This window comes from Gymnoscopelus microlampas (genome assembly GCF_963454915.1).
Source record: "Gymnoscopelus microlampas genome assembly, chromosome: 5".
NCBI classification, from domain to species: domain Eukaryota; kingdom Metazoa; phylum Chordata; class Actinopteri; order Myctophiformes; family Myctophidae; genus Gymnoscopelus; species Gymnoscopelus microlampas.
This window is the reverse complement of record NC_139942.1, coordinates 33358577-33377963: the sequence shown is the minus strand read 5'-3', so window position 1 is coordinate 33377963 and position 19387 is coordinate 33358577. Positions and strand designations below refer to the sequence as shown.

The 19387-nt window shown below is 41.6% G+C and overlaps 1 protein-coding gene across 1 annotated transcript in view; it reads right to left on the bottom strand.

Moving 5' to 3' along the window:
- Window positions 1-2144: 2144 nt before the first annotated feature.
- Window positions 2145-19387, bottom strand: part of LOC311045371 (phosphatase and actin regulator 1) — a gene marked incomplete at its 5' end in the record, with an annotated part of 34436 nt that continues 17193 nt past the window's right edge. Inside the window, 7 exons of the mRNA XM_084057216.1 lie at window positions 2145-4809; window positions 5221-5297; window positions 7522-7662; window positions 9033-9094; window positions 11708-11763; window positions 17012-17168; window positions 19051-19247. Coding sequence (XP_083913342.1) covers window positions 4794-4809; window positions 5221-5297; window positions 7522-7662; window positions 9033-9094; window positions 11708-11763; window positions 17012-17168; window positions 19051-19247 — 706 coding nt within the window. The 3' untranslated portion in view covers window positions 2145-4793. The remainder of the gene's footprint in view (window positions 4810-5220; window positions 5298-7521; window positions 7663-9032; window positions 9095-11707; window positions 11764-17011; window positions 17169-19050; window positions 19248-19387) is intronic.

Here is a 19387-nt window from a genome sequence, read left to right as displayed (position 1 = left end):
TACATTTTGTGTCCCAGCTAAATGCTTTTATTTTGAAGGTATTGGGCAATTGGGGTGCACAGGATGAATTTATTTAACAGTCATCAGACAGACAGTTTCAGATTCAGTTTGGCACCAGGAAGGTGCACACGTTTTTACCAGTCTCAGGGTCAGATCAGAGGCAGAACATAACATGCTGATTTTCCTATAAAAGATTAAATGGAATAAAACACAGCAAACCTGTTAATTCTGTCTCGACATTGGACTCTTTTCAAACGTAAGATTCACTACCTGGTGCCTCAGTGGCCCTTTGGAGTTTTATTGTTTTGAGGACAAATCGCCACTACAAACATCATTAAAGGAGTAGTTCACCCCAAAAAAATACTTATTTACTATCAATTACACACCCCATGAAGCATTCAATTCATGGAGATTTTTTTTGTTTTTGACACATTCCTAGCCAATAATTTTATGACCGGCGGAAAGATGCTAATGTCTTGAGGACATTTGGGAACATTGTCCTATCTATCAAAAACATATATATTAGGATCTCCTAGATGTTTTGTTATGTCACTACCTTGATGCGTAACCTTTTCCTAGGCCTGTCAAACATTGAGATGAAGGTGGGCCATTGAATTCTGTGTAAAGCTTTGCCAATGAGTTAAGATTTCCTGTTCTGATGGCAGTTTTATGTCCTGAAATTTATAATTTAAGTATTTTGGTTTGTCATATCTAAGATATTTCACAGAGACCGGTAAATACGTACATTACATTTGTGGAGTTACAATGTGAAACATTGTAATGTTTCTGCAATAATTTTGTAGGTCCTATATGTTACAGTACATTGGGCAGTTTCCACATCTAAAGTTACCTTTCAGTGTAAGCCAGTGGGAATGATTTGTTTTTTGAAAGGATTATACTGTAAGTGAAGGAGGCTGTATATAGGAAATGAGACCATCATGATCCCTTGTAGCCAGCCAGGGTGGTGGGCAATCTTTTCGGGCGTGCGATCTAAGCTGGGGAGATGCACTGCACCATCATCAGCCAAGTCAGCAGTGGAAATAACCACCTCTTTGAAGTCTTATAGGCTACTTATCAGAATGATGCACAGAATAAGTCAAATAATTTGACCTGAATAAAACCCATCTGCATATAAAAGTGTTATCAAAGAATGGATGTCTTTGACTGGGATTTTCAAAGTGCCCCCCTTGATCTACTTACAGGCCCATCCTGATCTACCGGTAGATCAAAGATACGGTTACCCACCTCTGCCTTGGAGCATAAGGTTCAGCATACGGGATGTGCCAATGATTCCTGATAATGTTTCTAATCTCTACAGAACAGCGATCGAAACCCATCACAAAAGGCCTGTGGTTCATTTTTCATTTTCTCATGGAACTCATCTCATTTGGTACACAGGATAGTATAACTGATCCAATAGCACTACAACCATCCATCATTCCATTTTCTATAGTCAGCAGAGGAGCCAGTCCAGGAAGGTCTCAGATATTGAAGTCAGTGTGACTTTATGCTTAATTTATGCTTGGTCATACAACACATTATATGTATATATTATAGGCTTTGATGTGTTGTAGCACTTCTAGCATGTAAAGTAGCATTACGGCCAGTTGCTGTGCGGTAAACAGAGGTTTGAAGGATGTGATCATCTCATTACATTTAGTCAGGTCCAACAAATTGGAGTCACTGTTGACAGAAAACAAAGTTAAAGCTATTATTCAGAGACAAATTCAATTAATTCTACCTCCGTAGAGTACCATAAAAAAAGAGGAGGATATCACTTCAACAGCTTGATTTTAGACTGAAAAGGCTTAACTTTACTGTGTGTAAACTCCCAGCCCACCACTACGATTATTTTTTGGCAATTGCAGGGTGTAGTAACTGGTTACCAAAAGTGTATACGAGATTTGCAAATATTGATTAATATTGATACTTTGAATCTGAAATAATTCCTGGTGAAAATATAAATATCCCATGTTCTGAGGCTGACATTAGTCATTTTGTTTTAGCACAATAAAGTATGATAACAGATATACACACACTTGTGTTTTGATCAGGTGCCACCTTTTCTCACTTTTGGGATTTTATTATAACACAATACAGATGCATTCAGAAATGGAATTTAATAGACATGTTGCATCGTTTACATGGTATTCTAAAACCCCCCATCACTTTAAAATTCATTCAACCCCTCAATTAACAAAGGAAACAGGTCATTGGTGAATTTCATTTTCCTTGATTCCAGCAAAAATGATAACCTCATGCTTGGCTCACTGGCTCAAACAACAGATGTCAACACATTTAAAATGTTGCTGCAGGGCTGTGATTAGATAATTGCATGTATGCTATGTTCAACTGCACTGGAATTAACAGTGTCAAATTCCCCAAAATGACATGATGCTGGAATCATAAGGGAGCTGGTTCTAGCACAAAAAACAGCCTCATCTTTCAATGACTACGATTAGATGACCCAGTGGACCTGAGAACTAGCAAAAACTGGGACATGGTGAATGAGAACAATCTGTGAAACCAATTCTGCTCCAAGTCTTATCAAAACCCCTGTTTGTTCATTATGAGAACAAGCTGTGAAACCAATTCTGCTCCAACGTCTTTATCAAAACCCTGGTTTGTTCATATATATATATAAACCATAAGTGCATAACCCTTTTGTGTCCCAGTTCTCAGTGTATACTGGGTCATCTACTGTAGCTAGCCTATGCTGCTGGAGTCCTTCAAATTGTGGGGACTGGGGAGGATACATTGTTCCTTGCAGTCAGAGGCAAGACACAAACAGACCCTCCCCTTTTCATAATTTTCTAATGACAAGAAAATAAATGAATATGGTGTTAAATAATTTTAAATCATTTGGATCAGTATAAAGCCTATAAGCAAGGGCACTGGTCTAGAATAAGTGATCAAGGTACATGAGCAGTAATGTCAAGACAAAAGATAAGAGCTCTTACACTGTTAAATCCTCAGTGTTAATTTAACACTTTAGTATACAAAAGGAACCAAATGAACCCAGAAGGGTTCATTAGGTTACATTTGTACACTCAGAGTTAAATGAATACAGAGGATATTACTGTATACACTACTGGATGCATACGAGTCCTGACATAAAAAACAGTGACCATTTAAAAGACGAACAAAGCAACAGTGCAAATCCTTCCAGGGATTAAATAAAAAAGGCTCACGTCTCCATGAATCCACCAAAACCTGTAACCGACTTCCAACAGGAGTGAGAATGCATGATTGTGTTTCTCATACAGAGTTGGTCTGTCAGCCTGAATGCCCTTCGGCAGAATATAGTGAGACGACAAATTTAAGGTGGATCAATCAAGAAACCCTCCTCCCGACTCCATCATTGTTCTTAATAATTTATGAAATATAAAAGAAAATTAAAAACCCTGAAGTGAGGAATAGAATAGTGTACAAGCAGAGTAAAAAATAAAACGGGGCTTGCGCTTGTACCTGCATCTTTTTTCTCTACCAACAGGAGTAGTATTGCTTATTCAAAAGCTCCAAAAAATCAAAACAAGTATGGTTGAAAAATGTACAGTATGCAAATACAATGTACAGGTTGAGAAAAAAAGTCATTATGTATAGAGCTGCAAAACAAGACAAAAAAAGAACCATGTGAATATCAATATGATGAGCCCAGCTCTTGGTTCTAAGATCTTCTATTCATTTTATATTTAAGTCACACAGAGCTGTGACTTCCCCTGAAGACATAAGTTAACTATTTAAAATCAAAGTCCCACTATTAAAAACAAACAAAACTGACACATTAAAATAAAAAAAGAATGCAGTACATTGTTGCACACATTGTATGCAGAATAAATCTTGTTGCATTTTTTTAAATGTCTAAATCCTGACATGAAATGGAACATATTCAAGCGTGAGTTTTCTTTAAATGTCAACTTGTCTACCTTGGTATAAACAAAATGTACATTTTTGGAGAGAGCGCAGACATTGCCCAAACTCCCAAATTCACAGTTAGCAATTAGATCAACATTGGTCGGTACAGTGGGGAAATTGCACAATAAGCAAGAAAGAGTGACTAGTTTAGGACTACGTTGTCATGATACAGAGGGACCTCCAGGGGGCACTGTGATCTAAGAAGAGCCGAGAGAAAATATTGCACATGATTCTAGTGTTGGATCCCTCCCTTTCACGTATCCCTGTAAGCCATTTCTAAAATGTCCACAATGAGACCAGCAAAGCTGCATCTCTAGCTGACAGTGAGTTAATCAAAGCCAATCCCGCACCCACCCGCTGAGACGTCCATATTCAATCCATAGGGTCCATGGTGTAGGAGGACCTCCAATGACAAGTGTAAAGGGAGGGCTTCAAACAGCAGTAAGTGTCCACTGAGAGCAGGAGTTGAAATCAAGTCCACGGGCGTCACTGGGGAACGGATATGGAAGAGGGGCATTGGTAGCCCATGACACACCAGAGAATGCCAAATTCAAAACCCCAAGCCTTCTCCGCTGTCCCTATCTGTAGGGTACAGAGCATCCTGCCAGGGAGCACAGCGTGGGGTTCGTGGGGCGGTCTTATGGACTCCACGGAGGGACTGGTGGGAGTCGGTCCGAGCTGTCATGTGCTGCTACTGTGTGAAGTAGAGGGCGTCTGTATCTTGGGCGTAGTACCGACTCAGCTGCGTGGGTCTTGAAAAAAGGCATTTTCAGAAGACATGGCCTTATTGTAGAAACGGGCACCATTTGCCTGCCAGCACTCAAATGTTCTCAGTGGAGGAGTGCCAGTCTGGCGTTGCTAGAGACAGTGGTGGTCGACTACGGTCTGTGAAACCTTCAGGAGAAACAAGGGGAAAGACATCATGTACTTCATCTCAGAGAGGTCTAGTGGATAGCGTTGTCATTTACAGTAAGCCTGCTGTATGTCAACCACGTGAACCCAATTCTGGCCTAAATGGCAAACATTCAGCGAAAATAGGCAAACATTCGGCAAAATAGTAGATCTACGTCCTGTATCTACATTCCTGGCAATCATTGCTGCATGCAATATTGAACCTGCATTTTCATAAAGCCATTTTTTGCCAGGAAGGTTTTTGAATGATCACAGCCCAGCTCTGAGACGCAGAGAAAGTAGACACATTTTATAATGAGCTTTAGTGAGGAACCATTATATGAGGATAAGGGTGAAAATGTGTGACGTGATTTTTCCTTTCTTTTGTTTCCCGCAATCCTCAGTGAGAATTACCTGGTTAAATGGCGGCTTGATTCGTGCACTTCCATCTCGTTGCTCTTGAAATCATTGAGTTCCTTCCGTATAGCGGCCTGCAGAGAAACGGAACAGAACATTGAGATGGATTACAAAGCGTTAGCTCCTCACAGTCCTCTTTATGAGTCATTTACACTTCTCTAAATGCCATGTGTGATTCTGCTCCAGACTTTATTTCCTCCCTCCAAAGTTTTGATTTAATTTTTTTGCATTTTTATTTCAAATATCAGTGTAGAGCAGCGTTTCCCAACCTTTTCTGGATCAGGGCCCACTTGAAAGTATTTGGGGCCCACCGATCTAACCGTTAAAAGGGATATTTCACTTTTCAACATGTTTGGGGTCATTTTAATGTCTACTCAGGCTTTTGTGAGCACCCCTGACAGTTTAAGTTGCTTGATTCAGTATTTAGATTTTAATTAGATTTTTTTTCATTTGATGTTCATTTTATCAGACACGCCCCCTTCCTATACAAACCCACTTGACTTCAAACTCCATTTTGATCATGATAGATCAATCAAAAACACCGGTCCTTGGTTCTGGTGACTGATATTGTCCTTCCAATGTGTGTGTGGGCTGAGTTTTTTCAATTACTTTTTTCAATAATTTTCTATAATTCTTTTGGGAAAATGAAAAACATAGCTACGTTCTTGAGTGACATGAAAAGGATGGCAGAACTTGGGATGCGAAATAAGTATTTTGACAGATTCCAAGAAGCCATCATAGCTCAAAATACAGTTTTATTTCATTGTTATATTCAGGGTAATCTCTCAAGACAGATTCTGCTAACAGCAGAATCTATCAGCACTACTGCCTTAAACATGTAATGTTGTTGTTAGTAGGAATAAACCCAGAAGCATCCGGGAGGACGTCGACAAAAAAAAAACGGAAGCATCCGGGAGGACGTAGACAAAAAAAGGGGGAGGAGCCAAATCCGAGTTCCTGTTTAACACAAAAAGGAGGAGGTGTCCCCAGAGGCAATAACTAATAATAATGTTTTTCCTTTTTTTTTTACCGAATGGGTTCCCATTTAAGGGTACCCTAATGATAGTGAGGGGGGAAGCACTACTCATTTCTAATCATCACACCCAGATGATGATTAGAAATGACCTTGGTGCAGATCTGATTACTATCGTGTTATTGATTGATTTCATGCCTTGCAGACAGAGTCAAACGTCCCATTATGATATCAGTGGCCCAGGTCTCTTAATAGCCTGAAGTCTGTGTGATGTCATGAGCAACCGCATCTATCCGGTTGTGTCAATTCAATTTGTAATCAGTATGACTCAAGGGGACATCTCAGGCCCTGGTCAGTGGTCACAAAGCCAGGCCCTTGCCTCAGCAGAGAACGACCGATACCCGGACCCCAGCCAGCCTTAGATGATACAGGCACATTTGACTGTGTAGTAACAGAGCCAACGTCAGCAGAGCTGTACTGAGGTTGGAGAGGGTCCTGGGGCACTGTCTGTCCAATTACTGCCTTATATAAAGGGGGCGAAAGGACTGTTGCGTAAGCCATTGCTGATTCTCCATGTTTTTACATGAGGTAAATGTCCCCAGGTGTGATGTTCTGGTCTGCACGTCACGTGCGTACAGCAGAGACTGCATTTGAGCTCATTAAAAGTCAGATGCATGGACCATTGGATAGTGAGCAACATGACTGCTTGGGGGAATGGGGGGGGGGTCTTTACACATGACGTGGTTGAGGAGGAAATGCCATAAATGGGTAACTAATCCCCCAACCACCATTCTTCTGCATTATGAATGTCTTGATTCTGCACTATGAACATTGCTGCTATTTTGGTATCAGCTACAGTGGGGGTAGGGAGGGATAATTCAACGTAAAGAACCAATTAACAACGAGGAAAGAATAATCTTGACAGTATGCTATACCCAAAGGAATTCACTACATGGTTAGAAACTCATAGTACACTGATGTTTGTGTCCCTGGGAACAGCAACAAGGGGCTGTGAGGGCTCTGACAGCACAAGCATCTACTTTATATCATTGCTGTCGGGTGGAAACCTTGAATGTTCAAAACAGTTCCCTTTTTTATCATTTTAAAAACCTTTTAAAATAGTCAAAATAGCTGATCTACAAGCTCACAACACTGTTGATCTTCTATTTTTACTACTTTTGTGCGACACCCTTATATGACGAAGCAGGGCATTCAATTGCGGGAAAAGAGTTGAAATATGGAGATACAAGGTTTCAGCGACGATATACTAGTCAAAATGATGAAGTGAATATGGGCTATTCTGGGGTCCCACTGGTGGTACTGGCCTTGTCAGCTGCGGTGAGCCGGGTCCACGGTTTATCTGCCCGTCTATCGTAATCCTCAGATTCAGACACGTCCACATAGTCACTGAATCGGATGAGGATCTTGGCCTGTCTCAGCTCCTCTACTGTGGGCCTCTGGCTGAGCTGAAACAACACAATCAAAATCATTATAACAGAAAATGGGCAAGAAAAACAAAAGGATTCCAGGACATCCCATTTGCAGTCTAAGGGATACCTAAATTGGCACCGTTCGGTTAAAAGGTAGGGTAAGTGATTTACTTTGGTTAAAATAAGTGTTAAATAGCTTTATATTCTGATAGTAATCATTGCTATAGAGTGTTTGTTCAGTAAAAGGAGTCACCCATGTCTCTCCAGCGCTTTATTAAACAGAAAATGCGCTTTCAGTGCCCTCTCCTGATTGGCTTAAATCTTGTCACCTACCTGAAAATGTACTATATTCTGTTTACTAAAGAGTTGGAGAGACCCCTGTGATCGAACAAACGCTCTGTAGCAATGATTACTATTAGAATATAGTGCTTTAACCTTTTTAACAAAAAATTATAATTACCAAAACAATATCACTTACTCTACCCTTAATTTGTGTGTTACACAGAAAACGTATTAGTTACCATCATCAGTTGTCTGTAAAATATTACTTGTGAAAGAGCTGCAACATACTCGTGGAAACGAAGTTCGGCAAGGAAATAACAAAATGACATAATTGGGAAGAGAACAGATTGCCTTGCCGAAACTTTGTTTCGGCAGTTCTTGCACCTCCAAGATTTTCGAACTAGCTGAACATCATCGCAGAAAGACCAATGCGAACATCCACTGTGATTTGCGTTATATTGTTTTATTTCTGTAATCAGGTTAGGCGGTACAAACCTCTGTAATCCCTCTGAAGGACTACAAACAACCAGATGGCAATTAATTAATGGAGAGCACACGTCTGTCGCCAGAAATGGCCGAAATCTCAGAGACAAATTATGTCAACGCACGTTTGGAGGGGTTGATTGAAAACACACAGTGGAGCTCCAGGTGTCAAAATCACAGCACTCAGAGCTAGAGCAGCACTGAGTATAAAAAAAATGTCATCCTCCGAGAACTTGCTGCCAGCTTAAGGAGGAATAAAAGGTCAAACAAATTCCTGGCACAATGGCAAGATATTGCCTTCAGGTGTGTGCAAAGTGCTAACATGCAACTGAAGGTGATAGGAACATGCCCAACACCTCCAGATGGGGTGGTGAAGTCCTGGCCACAACCCCACTGAACAGTCAAGGGCAGAGAGGACATGATCGTCCCCCCTGCGGAGATGTAAGAGATGAAATACTAGGACTGCCGCTGATTTCACTACTCATCTCAGATGACTCATTGCTCTGAAGTTTGTTTTTGCCAGGTGAACACTATGTGTGACCCAAACAACACCTTAAAAGAATCACGGAGAGCTGGCCTGCGGTTCACCTGTGCAGATCCTGTGATGCTGCGTAATTTCGTCAAGCTATTTCGGGCTTTACCTTTCGCGACAATCTTCGTTTAAGCTCTCTCTTCTCCTCCAGCTCCTCTTGCTCATTGCGTGCTGCAGAAAAACAGACTTGTCATGCATTGCACGGTGTATGCCGCACATGAGCTTAGTGGCTGCTTAGGAAAACATTAAATACTAGCAAGAATAAACACTTAAATCTTCATAAAAATCAATCAAAATATTTGAAACAAGAATGAACTTAATCTGCATAATATGATCCATTAAAATGAAATGCATGCACCTTTACGTTATAACATTTTTATGGTGTGGCACCCAGTGGGCCGTCTGTCTCTATCCCCATGAAATTAGACCAATCACAGCTAAACTAACACCGCCATGTGGATACAATGAACCACAAGGCCAAGCTCCATAGGCCAGTGGTTCTCAAAGTGGGGTCTGGGGACCCCAGGGGTCCTTAGGGGGGTTCCAGGGGGTCCCCAGTAAAATTAGTTGATACAGCGTGACAATCATTTTAACGACTTTAACCATATTTTATGTTGGCTATTCATAAATAGCAGATCTACAAGCTCACAGCGCGTCACTTCGTGCCGCGCTGCAAACTTGTATTTCTGCTATTTTTTTAAATGTTCGAAAAATATAAAAAAAAAATGGAAAATTGTGAATAATTTGAAATTTCTTTTAACATACATCTTTTCTTCTGGAGGTCTCTGGCACAAAACATTTTCAGATGGGGGTCCGTGGCCAAATACATATCGGTTTGGGGGTCCTTGATACGAAAAAGTTCGAGAACCACTGCCATAGGCAACATTATCAACGTTAGCACACAAATATCATGTTAGCACATCATTGGTGATTTGTATGCATTATTCAAGATTTATGCTGATTTGTATGCATTATTCAAGAGATATATGCATATCACTGTAGCCAATGTAAAAGGATTAGGGAAAGCAATTCTCCCACTACAGTAAGATCAAAGAAATGTTTTCAACTCATCTTTTAAGATGTAGGTTAACATGTAGTTGGAATCAAGCCAGTTAGCCAGATAACTGATAATTAATTTAACAAACTGTCTGAAAGCCTTTTTAATAGAAGGAAGACCCGCAGTTATGCGATTTTGTGCCTTGTTTTTTAAAAGCCTTAAATTATTTTTAAACTTCCTTTGCTTGTAGGACTGTTAGAGCTGCAACATGCAACTTTCCTGTTCTACCCCGGATTTGAACCCGGGTCTCCAGCACAAGTGCTGAAATTTGTACCACTGAGCTAATAGAGCCTGCCTGCTTGGCTCAAGGGAGAAATCAAATTTTGACCTTCAGGTAAAAATTTTAGAATTTGTGTCAAACCTGAAACGGGATTGTGTCAAAGGTTGTCTCAATAGAAGAGCAGGGAAACCAAATATAACCACCCCAATTGCATAAGTTATACAGATTGGATGAAATAACATTTTATTCACCCAAAAAAAAAGTTACATAATACAGCTTTAACATCACTTATCTAGACAGAGACAAACTCCCCGTGGTTTGCTGTGATCAAATAACATTTCAATGCAAAAAGTCTTCCTATTTTGGAGCAAAATTAAAGAAAACCACAAACTGTTATTTCTCAGGCAAAATGCTTACATCTCACTAGAGGATCCTAGTGCTGGTTCAATTCCAAACCAATTACCAGGAAAAGAACCCTCCAGCTTAGAGAAGAGTTAAAAGTAAAACGCAAAACTTACTGGAGGCAGACCAGGACACCGCTCCAAATAACAAGGCCTTCAGCAGCCACAATGCACTAATGTCTGTGCTAAATATATAGCTAGCTACAGAACACTGTGTAGCACTACAACCCAGTAAAATCCCAAGTGTTATTATAATTTAAGTGCAAAAGTTAAAAAAAGTTAAAATTAAATTAATTTTGTTTAACCGTGGTTGTATTGTGGTGTGGACATCACTCTGGAGTGAGCCTCTGAGATGATGGGAACTGCTTATAAAAATCTTCTGTTAAGAGAGTTCCATGCTACAGAACTGATTGTGATTGTGTTGAGAAGCTTGGACATGATTCTTCAGGGAGCCCTGCCGTTTTCCTGCCTCAAATATTTGGGCAGCAGCGGCCTAAAGGTTAGAGGAGCGCATTTGTGACCGAAAGGTTCCTGGTTCTGTCCCGTGGCGTGGACTGACAGGAAAAAAAACAATCTGGGTGGGGAATCTGGTGGCCATAACTTAACGCTCCCCAACGCCGCTGAAATGCCCCTGAGCAAGGCACTGAAACCCCCAACTGCTCAAGTGGAGCTGCTCAGTGATCAACAGTATAAAACTGTGGTTATGCTGGGCAATTCTGAGGTTTTAATGTATGTGAGTATGAAGCAGGGTATTGCTGAAAAAGAGCATGCGTGCTCAGCAATCTCCCCTGGGTAAATAACGGTAATTTATTTATTTGTATTTATTTTATCAAGGGATTTACACCAAGAACCTAGAAGGAGAGGGTTATTACACTTATGCCACTAGATTTCATGTAACTAGGACATTACTTGGCTACCTGTATGAACCAGCATGTTATAAAAAGGCTCTTACAACTATGGCATCAGGGCATTGCTACAGAGCTAGTGTCTTATTCAAGCGCCATACAATAAAAGGAGAGAAACCTGGTTGATTCATTAAGGTCATGTGTAAATTGACTTTGGCAGCTTAATGATGATGCTTTAGCTACAAAAAGCAAACAACTCACGTTTGAGGATGTTCCGCTGTTCTAGCTCCTCAGCTGTGGGCCTCTGACTCAACCGCCTGCAGAAAAACACACTCATGGTCAGCACACACACCCCCATGGTCAGCACACACACACATCCCCATGGTCAGCAGACACACACCCATGGTCAGCACAGCCTTGTACGATAATGCACATTCAGCAAGGCTAGAGACTTTGAACAGATGAAAAAATAAATAAAAATTGGGGTGACCCGATACCTGAGTTGTTAGGGCGTGTACCACTGGGCTCTAATGCCTGACAGAAAGTCCCCAGTTCAATTCCCGGGTGGCTGGACCATTTGCATGTCACTCCCCTACTCTCTCTCTCCGTGTTAACTGACTCTCTCAGTTAACACGGTCTGTCAAATAATGGCTTAAAAAACACCTTCAGCCTGGCGGAGACAATTAACACGATCTATAAGAGACCTTCACAGTAAAACCAGGAGTATTCATTTGTGAGAGTGTAAATGTGGACCATTATGGGTCTGGGGTTAAATTATTGCTACAATATGCAATGTAAATATCAACCTACTGTACAATGGTGATGTCACTGCCAATTGCCATCGTCCAACAGAAAACCTCAGAGAACATAGCTTAAACAGTAATAAATAGTTTGGAAACGGTAATAAATAATCTACCGAGTAGCTGCCTTTGTGATCACATGCATTTCAGAGGAAGCTAGGCTAGTTTCTCTTCCTAAGCGTTTCTGCCAGTTTGTCATTTCCTGCAATGATACTTCTCTTTAGCACAGTACCATCCATCCTAGTCCTGTCATCCAACTGGCAGTTTCAAGGTTCAAGGTTCAGCTTTATTGTCAACAATACCAATTACAAGTAAAAGGCACGTGAAATTCATTGTGCGCTAAAAACCAACACAGTTTGACTGACTAAGTGTCAGCAAAACTGACATTTAGCGCCAGGCTGGCATATTCCAGTTCAATGTAATACACAGTTCCCTAGTTAGTCCCCAAAGGAACCAAATATGTTTATGTAAACTGGACGTTCCTTTATATTTCCTGTAAAAACAAAAAAAATAATAATTTGTGACTAGTGCTAACCTGCGAACATTGACTTGTTTGCGTTTCGTGCAAATCAACTCTCATCTTAATTGAAGTGCTCGCTCATGACAGCCACATTGGTACAGTGTTTTAAAAATGCTGCAACCCGCTGCATTAGGCATGCACATAAGACTGCTGAAATTGACTAGAACCTTATATATACAGACTTTATTGTCGTGTGCCAAAAACAGTCGATCTACAAGATCTCAACGTGTTATAAAGCATTAGGAGCTGCATGATGGAGAGCTAGCGCAACACAGAGACGAGTGCCAGAAGAAATCAGATAATCAATCTCTGTGCCGATGCTGGATTGAGGAGCATGAGGACACCTGCACACCGCTTATATGAGGACTGGACATGCAAATCAGTGTATGAGGCCTAGAGACTTATTTATACTTGGTTGTGTGCTGGTGTCACATGCTGAAAATAGCCGATCTACAAGCTCACAACTCGTTAGCATTTTGAGCTTGTAGATCGACTATTTTCAGCATACACACACATTTCTTTCCCCCTCTTCATGCAAAGTTTAGTGAGATATTTGTGTCTAAACTATCTCCAATCTCTGTAATTGTTACATTAGTTACATTTTAGACCCAATTTGTTGCCACAAATGAAAAGGAAAATCCATCCGACACATTTGCGAGGTTTGCTGATCAATGAACTAGCTCGTCTGTGTCAACGCCACAGAGACTTGCACGGATGTTACACGGAAATTGGTGAGCGGGCCAGCAGGCTGTGGTGATTGCGTTATCATTCTATTCGGCTCTGTATTCAATGGGTCACTTATGGTATAACACACACACACGCCGGCTGGTCTTGTTTTTATTACATTCATTTACCGCACCTGTGTGACATGGCAGATATTGAGAGAAGACAGAGAGGTTACCCTCTCAACAGTGCAGTCATGGACGTATTCACACTATTTTTGGATTTATTGGTGGACGCCAGAGGAGAAGTACAACGCAAATAGCCTTGGTGAAGCCCAGTACACATCCACAGCACTGGTGGTCACTCCGGTAGGCTTGCTTTTGGTTTTATTTGATTTTGGTAAAAGATGTACAAGTAAAATCATTCACACTATAACTGAAACCCAGGATAACACATTAAAGCATAAGGAGACACTTATTGTCTCCGCCAGGCCGAAGGCATGGCGAGAGAGTATGTTTTACCCTCCGTCCGTCCGTCCGTGTGTCCGTGTGTGTGTCCGTCCTGTCTGTGTGTTACCAGCTAATCTCCGGCACCGTTGGCCCGTTCGCTCCGAAACTGTGCACACACACTCCCTCGATGCCAATTCAGAACCTCTGCCCCAATTTTTTCACATGGGCTTGTTATAGCGCCACCAGGAGGCCGATTTGTGCAAAACCCATTTTTTTACATTACTCCTACAGATTTTATCCAAACGTCATGCAAATCGGTACACAGTATCTCTATAGTCATGTGATCAACACGGATCTGTCCGATTTCCCTTATTCCATCCTCATTACCTATGGTTGGCTTCCAAAGTTTGCAGGATTGGTCCGTTTTGAACAAAAAGCCTCAAACTATGCACGCAGCTTGCGATTTCCGTGAAATTTCACACGCACATTCCCACTAGGCCGAGGAAGAAATACCACCCTTTTCACATTGGCCTGTTATAGCGCCACCAGCAGGTCTAATTTAAAAAAACACATTTTTGGAACAAAATGCCTCAAATCATGAATGCAGTGTCTGATTGCCGTGAAAGACCTAAGAATAAATGGCACCCTTTTCACATTGGCCTATTATAGCGCCACCAGGAGGCCACAATAACGTACCTGACCTGGCGGAGACCTGTGCTCCGAGGAGCACTTTTTCTAGTTTCCAATGTGGTCCTGCAGCTGCACTCTTGATTTTATGTTTATCAAGCTTATAAATAATCGCATAAATAATCAACAAGTTATTTTCTCAGAAGGTAATCCTGTAACGTAACGGAATACCTTTTAATAGCGGTAATCCTGTAACGTAACAAGTCACTTCTAAAAGTAATGTTACCCAACACCGTAATCCATTGAGCACGCTGAAAATAGCCGATCTACAAGCTCACAACATGTCACAGCGCGAAACGTGGCGAGCTTGTAGATCCGCACGCAACGTAGTATAAATCAGGATAAAGAGTTGCTTGTCTCGCCTGTTCTCGTTTTTTCCTGCTCGAGTGCACCCACTCAAGGGAAACAAGATGGGGAGGGGACTGCATGAGAGTCCTTGGCTTCCCAGCGCCGGCTGTACACATCTGATCGATGTCCAGTCATCCCTGTGCAGGCACGCACGCACACACACATACACACCACAACGATTGCCCCTGCCTAAACAATCTCCACCGATTTAATCTCCCCACAAATCATCATTGTCATCTTCATTATGCAACAAAGCAGCAGTCTGTGTGTATGAGGTCACAGGACCCGGGCCATAATGACATTATGCAAGGAATTACACAAGGTTTTATGAAAAGGCCAATATGATAAACCATTTGATGAATAGTAAATACATCGTGGGGAACAAGGACAAGAGAACGGTGCAGAGGTCAGAACGTCCTACACCAGGATTTATCCTGATCAGCTTTGATTGGCTGAACACCAAGGACTGTGCTGGTGGACCAAATAGCACAAAATTGTGAATAATGCATCTGATGACACTGGTGAAAGGAGAGTGGGGCAGGGCTTTTTTGGGAATACGACAGCCAGGCAGGCAGGCAGGCAGGCGGGCCTTCTGGGAACACAGCTTGTTCCAGACGCAGTGGGGGGAACAGAGGCTAGCGTGCCAACGACTCTAGTTGACACTCTCGCTTTCCCCTTCCTAGCAACCACATTTCCCATGCCTCCGTTCGTATCATCCTCGTCTAGCCTTCCATTTATTTCTGCTGATGGGATTAGTTGTGTGGTAGGGCTGGGTTAAGGTTATATGACTATAGGAGTCTGGATATTGTAATAACCTAAACCCTATTTTATACTTTAAAGAATGTTCAGAAATGTTCAAGAAAAATGCAAAAATAGCGATGTGTTGTGAGCTTGTAAATGCGATATTCGCAATTTTGGAAATGTTTTGAAAAGTAAAAATAAATAATATAATCAAATATCGATAAGAGGTATTTGGTCAAAAAAAATTGGGATATCTGATTTTATCCATATCGCTCAGCCCCATTATGGGGTATACACATTATGTCCTCTCCTGCCTAGCGCATCTTTGCTCTCATAGGGTGAAAACGCATCGAGAACAGAGGATTGAGAACAGAGGAAAGAAAAGTGTGGATGAAGAAATGTGATCCATGGGGAGGAGGCATTGCATGTGATCCACTGAATTCACAAACTGTCAGAAAGCATGTGGTTTTTGATCCGTGTCTGTGTGGAAGCACTGTTGAATTGCGTGTGATGTACAATAACTGTACTGCATGTGTGTGTTGGTATGGACAAGCAAAAATGCAACTGTTTTGTGGAGGAGTTGAGTGGTGATAATTTGGCACATACATACATCAACTGTGGTGACTCAGTGAGCGAGGGAGGAAGGCAGCCAGTGGGAGAGAGAGGGAGAGATAGAGAGGGAGAGAGAGAGGGAGAGAGAGAGAGACAGGGAGAGTGGGAGGGAGAGAGAGAGACTCAGAGAGTGAGCAAGAGTGGGAGGGAGAGAGAGATGATGCGTTGCCGAAATTAGGTCAGCTCCATCTTCAGAGCCTCTCTTTAACGAGATGGAGGGGCTTATCTTTATCGGACACTGAAGGGGAAAAATTAAATGACGGAAAAGTGCTATCGGACAGCGAGAAGTTGACGAGTGCCGTTGCTTTTGGCCCGTCACAATCACAGTGCTGTCAGCTAGAACATCAGCCCATTATCACGCCAGCGTTCAAAAACAAGTCTTGTTTGGCTTCAGGCGCAGCGCTGTTCCAAAACTACCGCGCAGCACTTGGCTGCAGTGTAATATTCAATTGGCTTACAAGAAACCGAAATTGTGACTAAAGATTACGTGCAAGTGGGTCCACAGTAAAATCCTCAGTGTTAATTGAACCACTATGGCGTTGTCATTATACGTAAAAATAGTATTTTTAATGTATTTTTTTACACATCGTGAAACATTGTGAGCTTGTAGATCAACCACTTCTGCCATTTTTGAGATGGGGCTTAACTGGTCAACAGAGACTAGAGATGTACACATAACTCGCAGTTTAAATGAACACCGAGGATTGTGTGTGAGGTGTACAGTATGTGAATGCATCTCACTAACCGTGTGAGTTTGGTGCCTATCTGCTGCCTGGACTCCAGCCTCTCCTCGTCCGATTGCATAGGCAGGATGTTCTTCTCCTCCAGCTCTCTCTTGGATGGACGGTTGCTCAGCTTGATGGCCAGAGAGTCCTTCCTCAGCACCTTCAGAGCCAACCTACCTAAAATGGCAGTCAATCACAATCTTAGCGGGAGAGCTTGCAGGGACAAAATCTGCTAAACCAGTGATTATCTACCTTTTTCTCAGACCCTCCAGTTTGATATGCATGAGGCTATGCACCCCCATTTCAATCAGCTCTGGGAGTCCATATCGTTTGATCATTTAACTCTGTGAGTGTACAAATGGAACCAAACGGACCCTTGGGTCCGTTTGGTTCCATTTGTTCAGTCTCAGAGTTAGACATGTAAAGCTCCATTTGGACCCCTGGTGGTGGTGGTCCCTGGACCCAACATTGCGAACCAGTGTCTTAATTTAACCCCCATGGAACTGTACGGGTCCACTCTCAGAGTTAAAGTTAACAGATTAACCTCAGTCAATCAATATTCTATAATATAGTTATAGAATGATAGGTTCTTGGTTTACCTATGAGCCTAGATTACTGAGGCACTACACTGTCTCTATGCATTTGATGCATTACCTTGTGTTTACCTTGCTTAATTTAAAATCACTCTGGTCTAAGAGGCAAAATGCCTAAATTGTAAATTGACCCCTCTACATGGAGTGGAACTCGTCAATCAAGTCCGTCCGGCATATGGGATGTAATACTAGTGAGAGAGCGAATCTGGCACCACTGTTTTACAATTCGACAGAGAGAGACCGCGGAACCCATGACGCTTGCGCACTTCACACAGACATCCAGTCAAAGAGAGACCGCAGAACCTGACGCGCACCACACACAAATAGAGGAGAGACAGAGAGACTGCAGCAGACACACACTGTACTTAACCCATTAAGACCCGGAAAGCGTCTGTGTATCAATTTAAAATTTCTTTGGCCATTTTAGAAAGATCGTCGTCTGGGGAAAAATCTTCTGGGGATTCTACAGTTTTTTGTTGCTATAATATCAGTGGTTCTCAAACTTTTTTCATGTCAAGGACCCCCAACATTATATGTATTTGCCGGACCCCAGAAGCAAAGATTTGAGTTAAAAAGGTATAAATATATATATTCAAAGATTTGCACAAATTGTCAAGATTTTTCAAAAATAGCAGATATACAAGATCATAGAGCTTGTATATCTGTTATTTTTGAATAGCCAAAGAAATCTAAAATTACATTGTATATCTGCTATTTTTGACAGAGACGGTCTAAACATACACCTACAGTATGATGCTGATTGATTGATTGATTGATGTACTTTATGTAGTAAGACATGAGAACAACAGCACATGGAAGTACAAATTCACAATACAATACAGATGCACTGCACATGCATCCGTTCTGTCTGCTTGTTCTGCATCTCCGAGCTGGGCTTTGGATTAAAATTGTTTTTGATGATTTGATTACATCATTGTGGGATTTCAAGCTCCTGGAAACAGCTTTTTAATTCCTGGAATGTTAGCATTTACATTTTTAAATGTACATTTTCTAGCTATCCACAGCCTCCAACTGACATGCAGAAGACAGAAATTGTACCATGGTATTGTGAGTATTAGCAAGGACCAATATACACATTACAGTTATTTTTAGAGAACAAAGTAGGCTACTGTGATCACTCCTCGTTTGATAGCTTAAAAACGCAGTGACCGCTTAAAGACCATCAAAAATAATTTTGCTGTGTCACAATGACCGCTTAAAAAACATCAAAATGACTCTGCAATGTCACAGTGTCCACTTAAGCCCTCTGGACTTAGTCAACTTTAGAGAGTTGTCACTCTACTTGGACAGCATTTTTCCGTCTATACCAAAAGCTTGTGAGTTTGTAGCTCTGCTATTTTTGGCTAATATTCCCCCCCAGAAAATGAATGCTGGGGTTCAAGTGGTTAAAAACCATCAAAATGATTCTGCATTCGCAATCACCGCCCCTTGGCTAAAGCGCTTACTTGTAAATATGGAGTCGTCATCTTCATCGTCGTCGTCATCTTCATCATCCTCGTCTTCATCTTTATACATGCTGGGCAAGTCCTCGTAGTCGCTCTCATTTGGCATGTTCTCCTTGTCATCGTCACAGTCTATGATCGCAGACGGGATGTCCCTCCTGTCCAGGAGAGCACACTGTCCACCACCATGTAAGGCAGAGCTGGAGGACAGAGGAACATCTGCCTTGTTAAAGAGTTAATGACGTACTCCCAACATTTATTTTCCGTTTATTAAAGAGCTGGACAGACATGGACTGAACAAACACTATAACAATGATAACTCAGAATGTAAAACTAACAT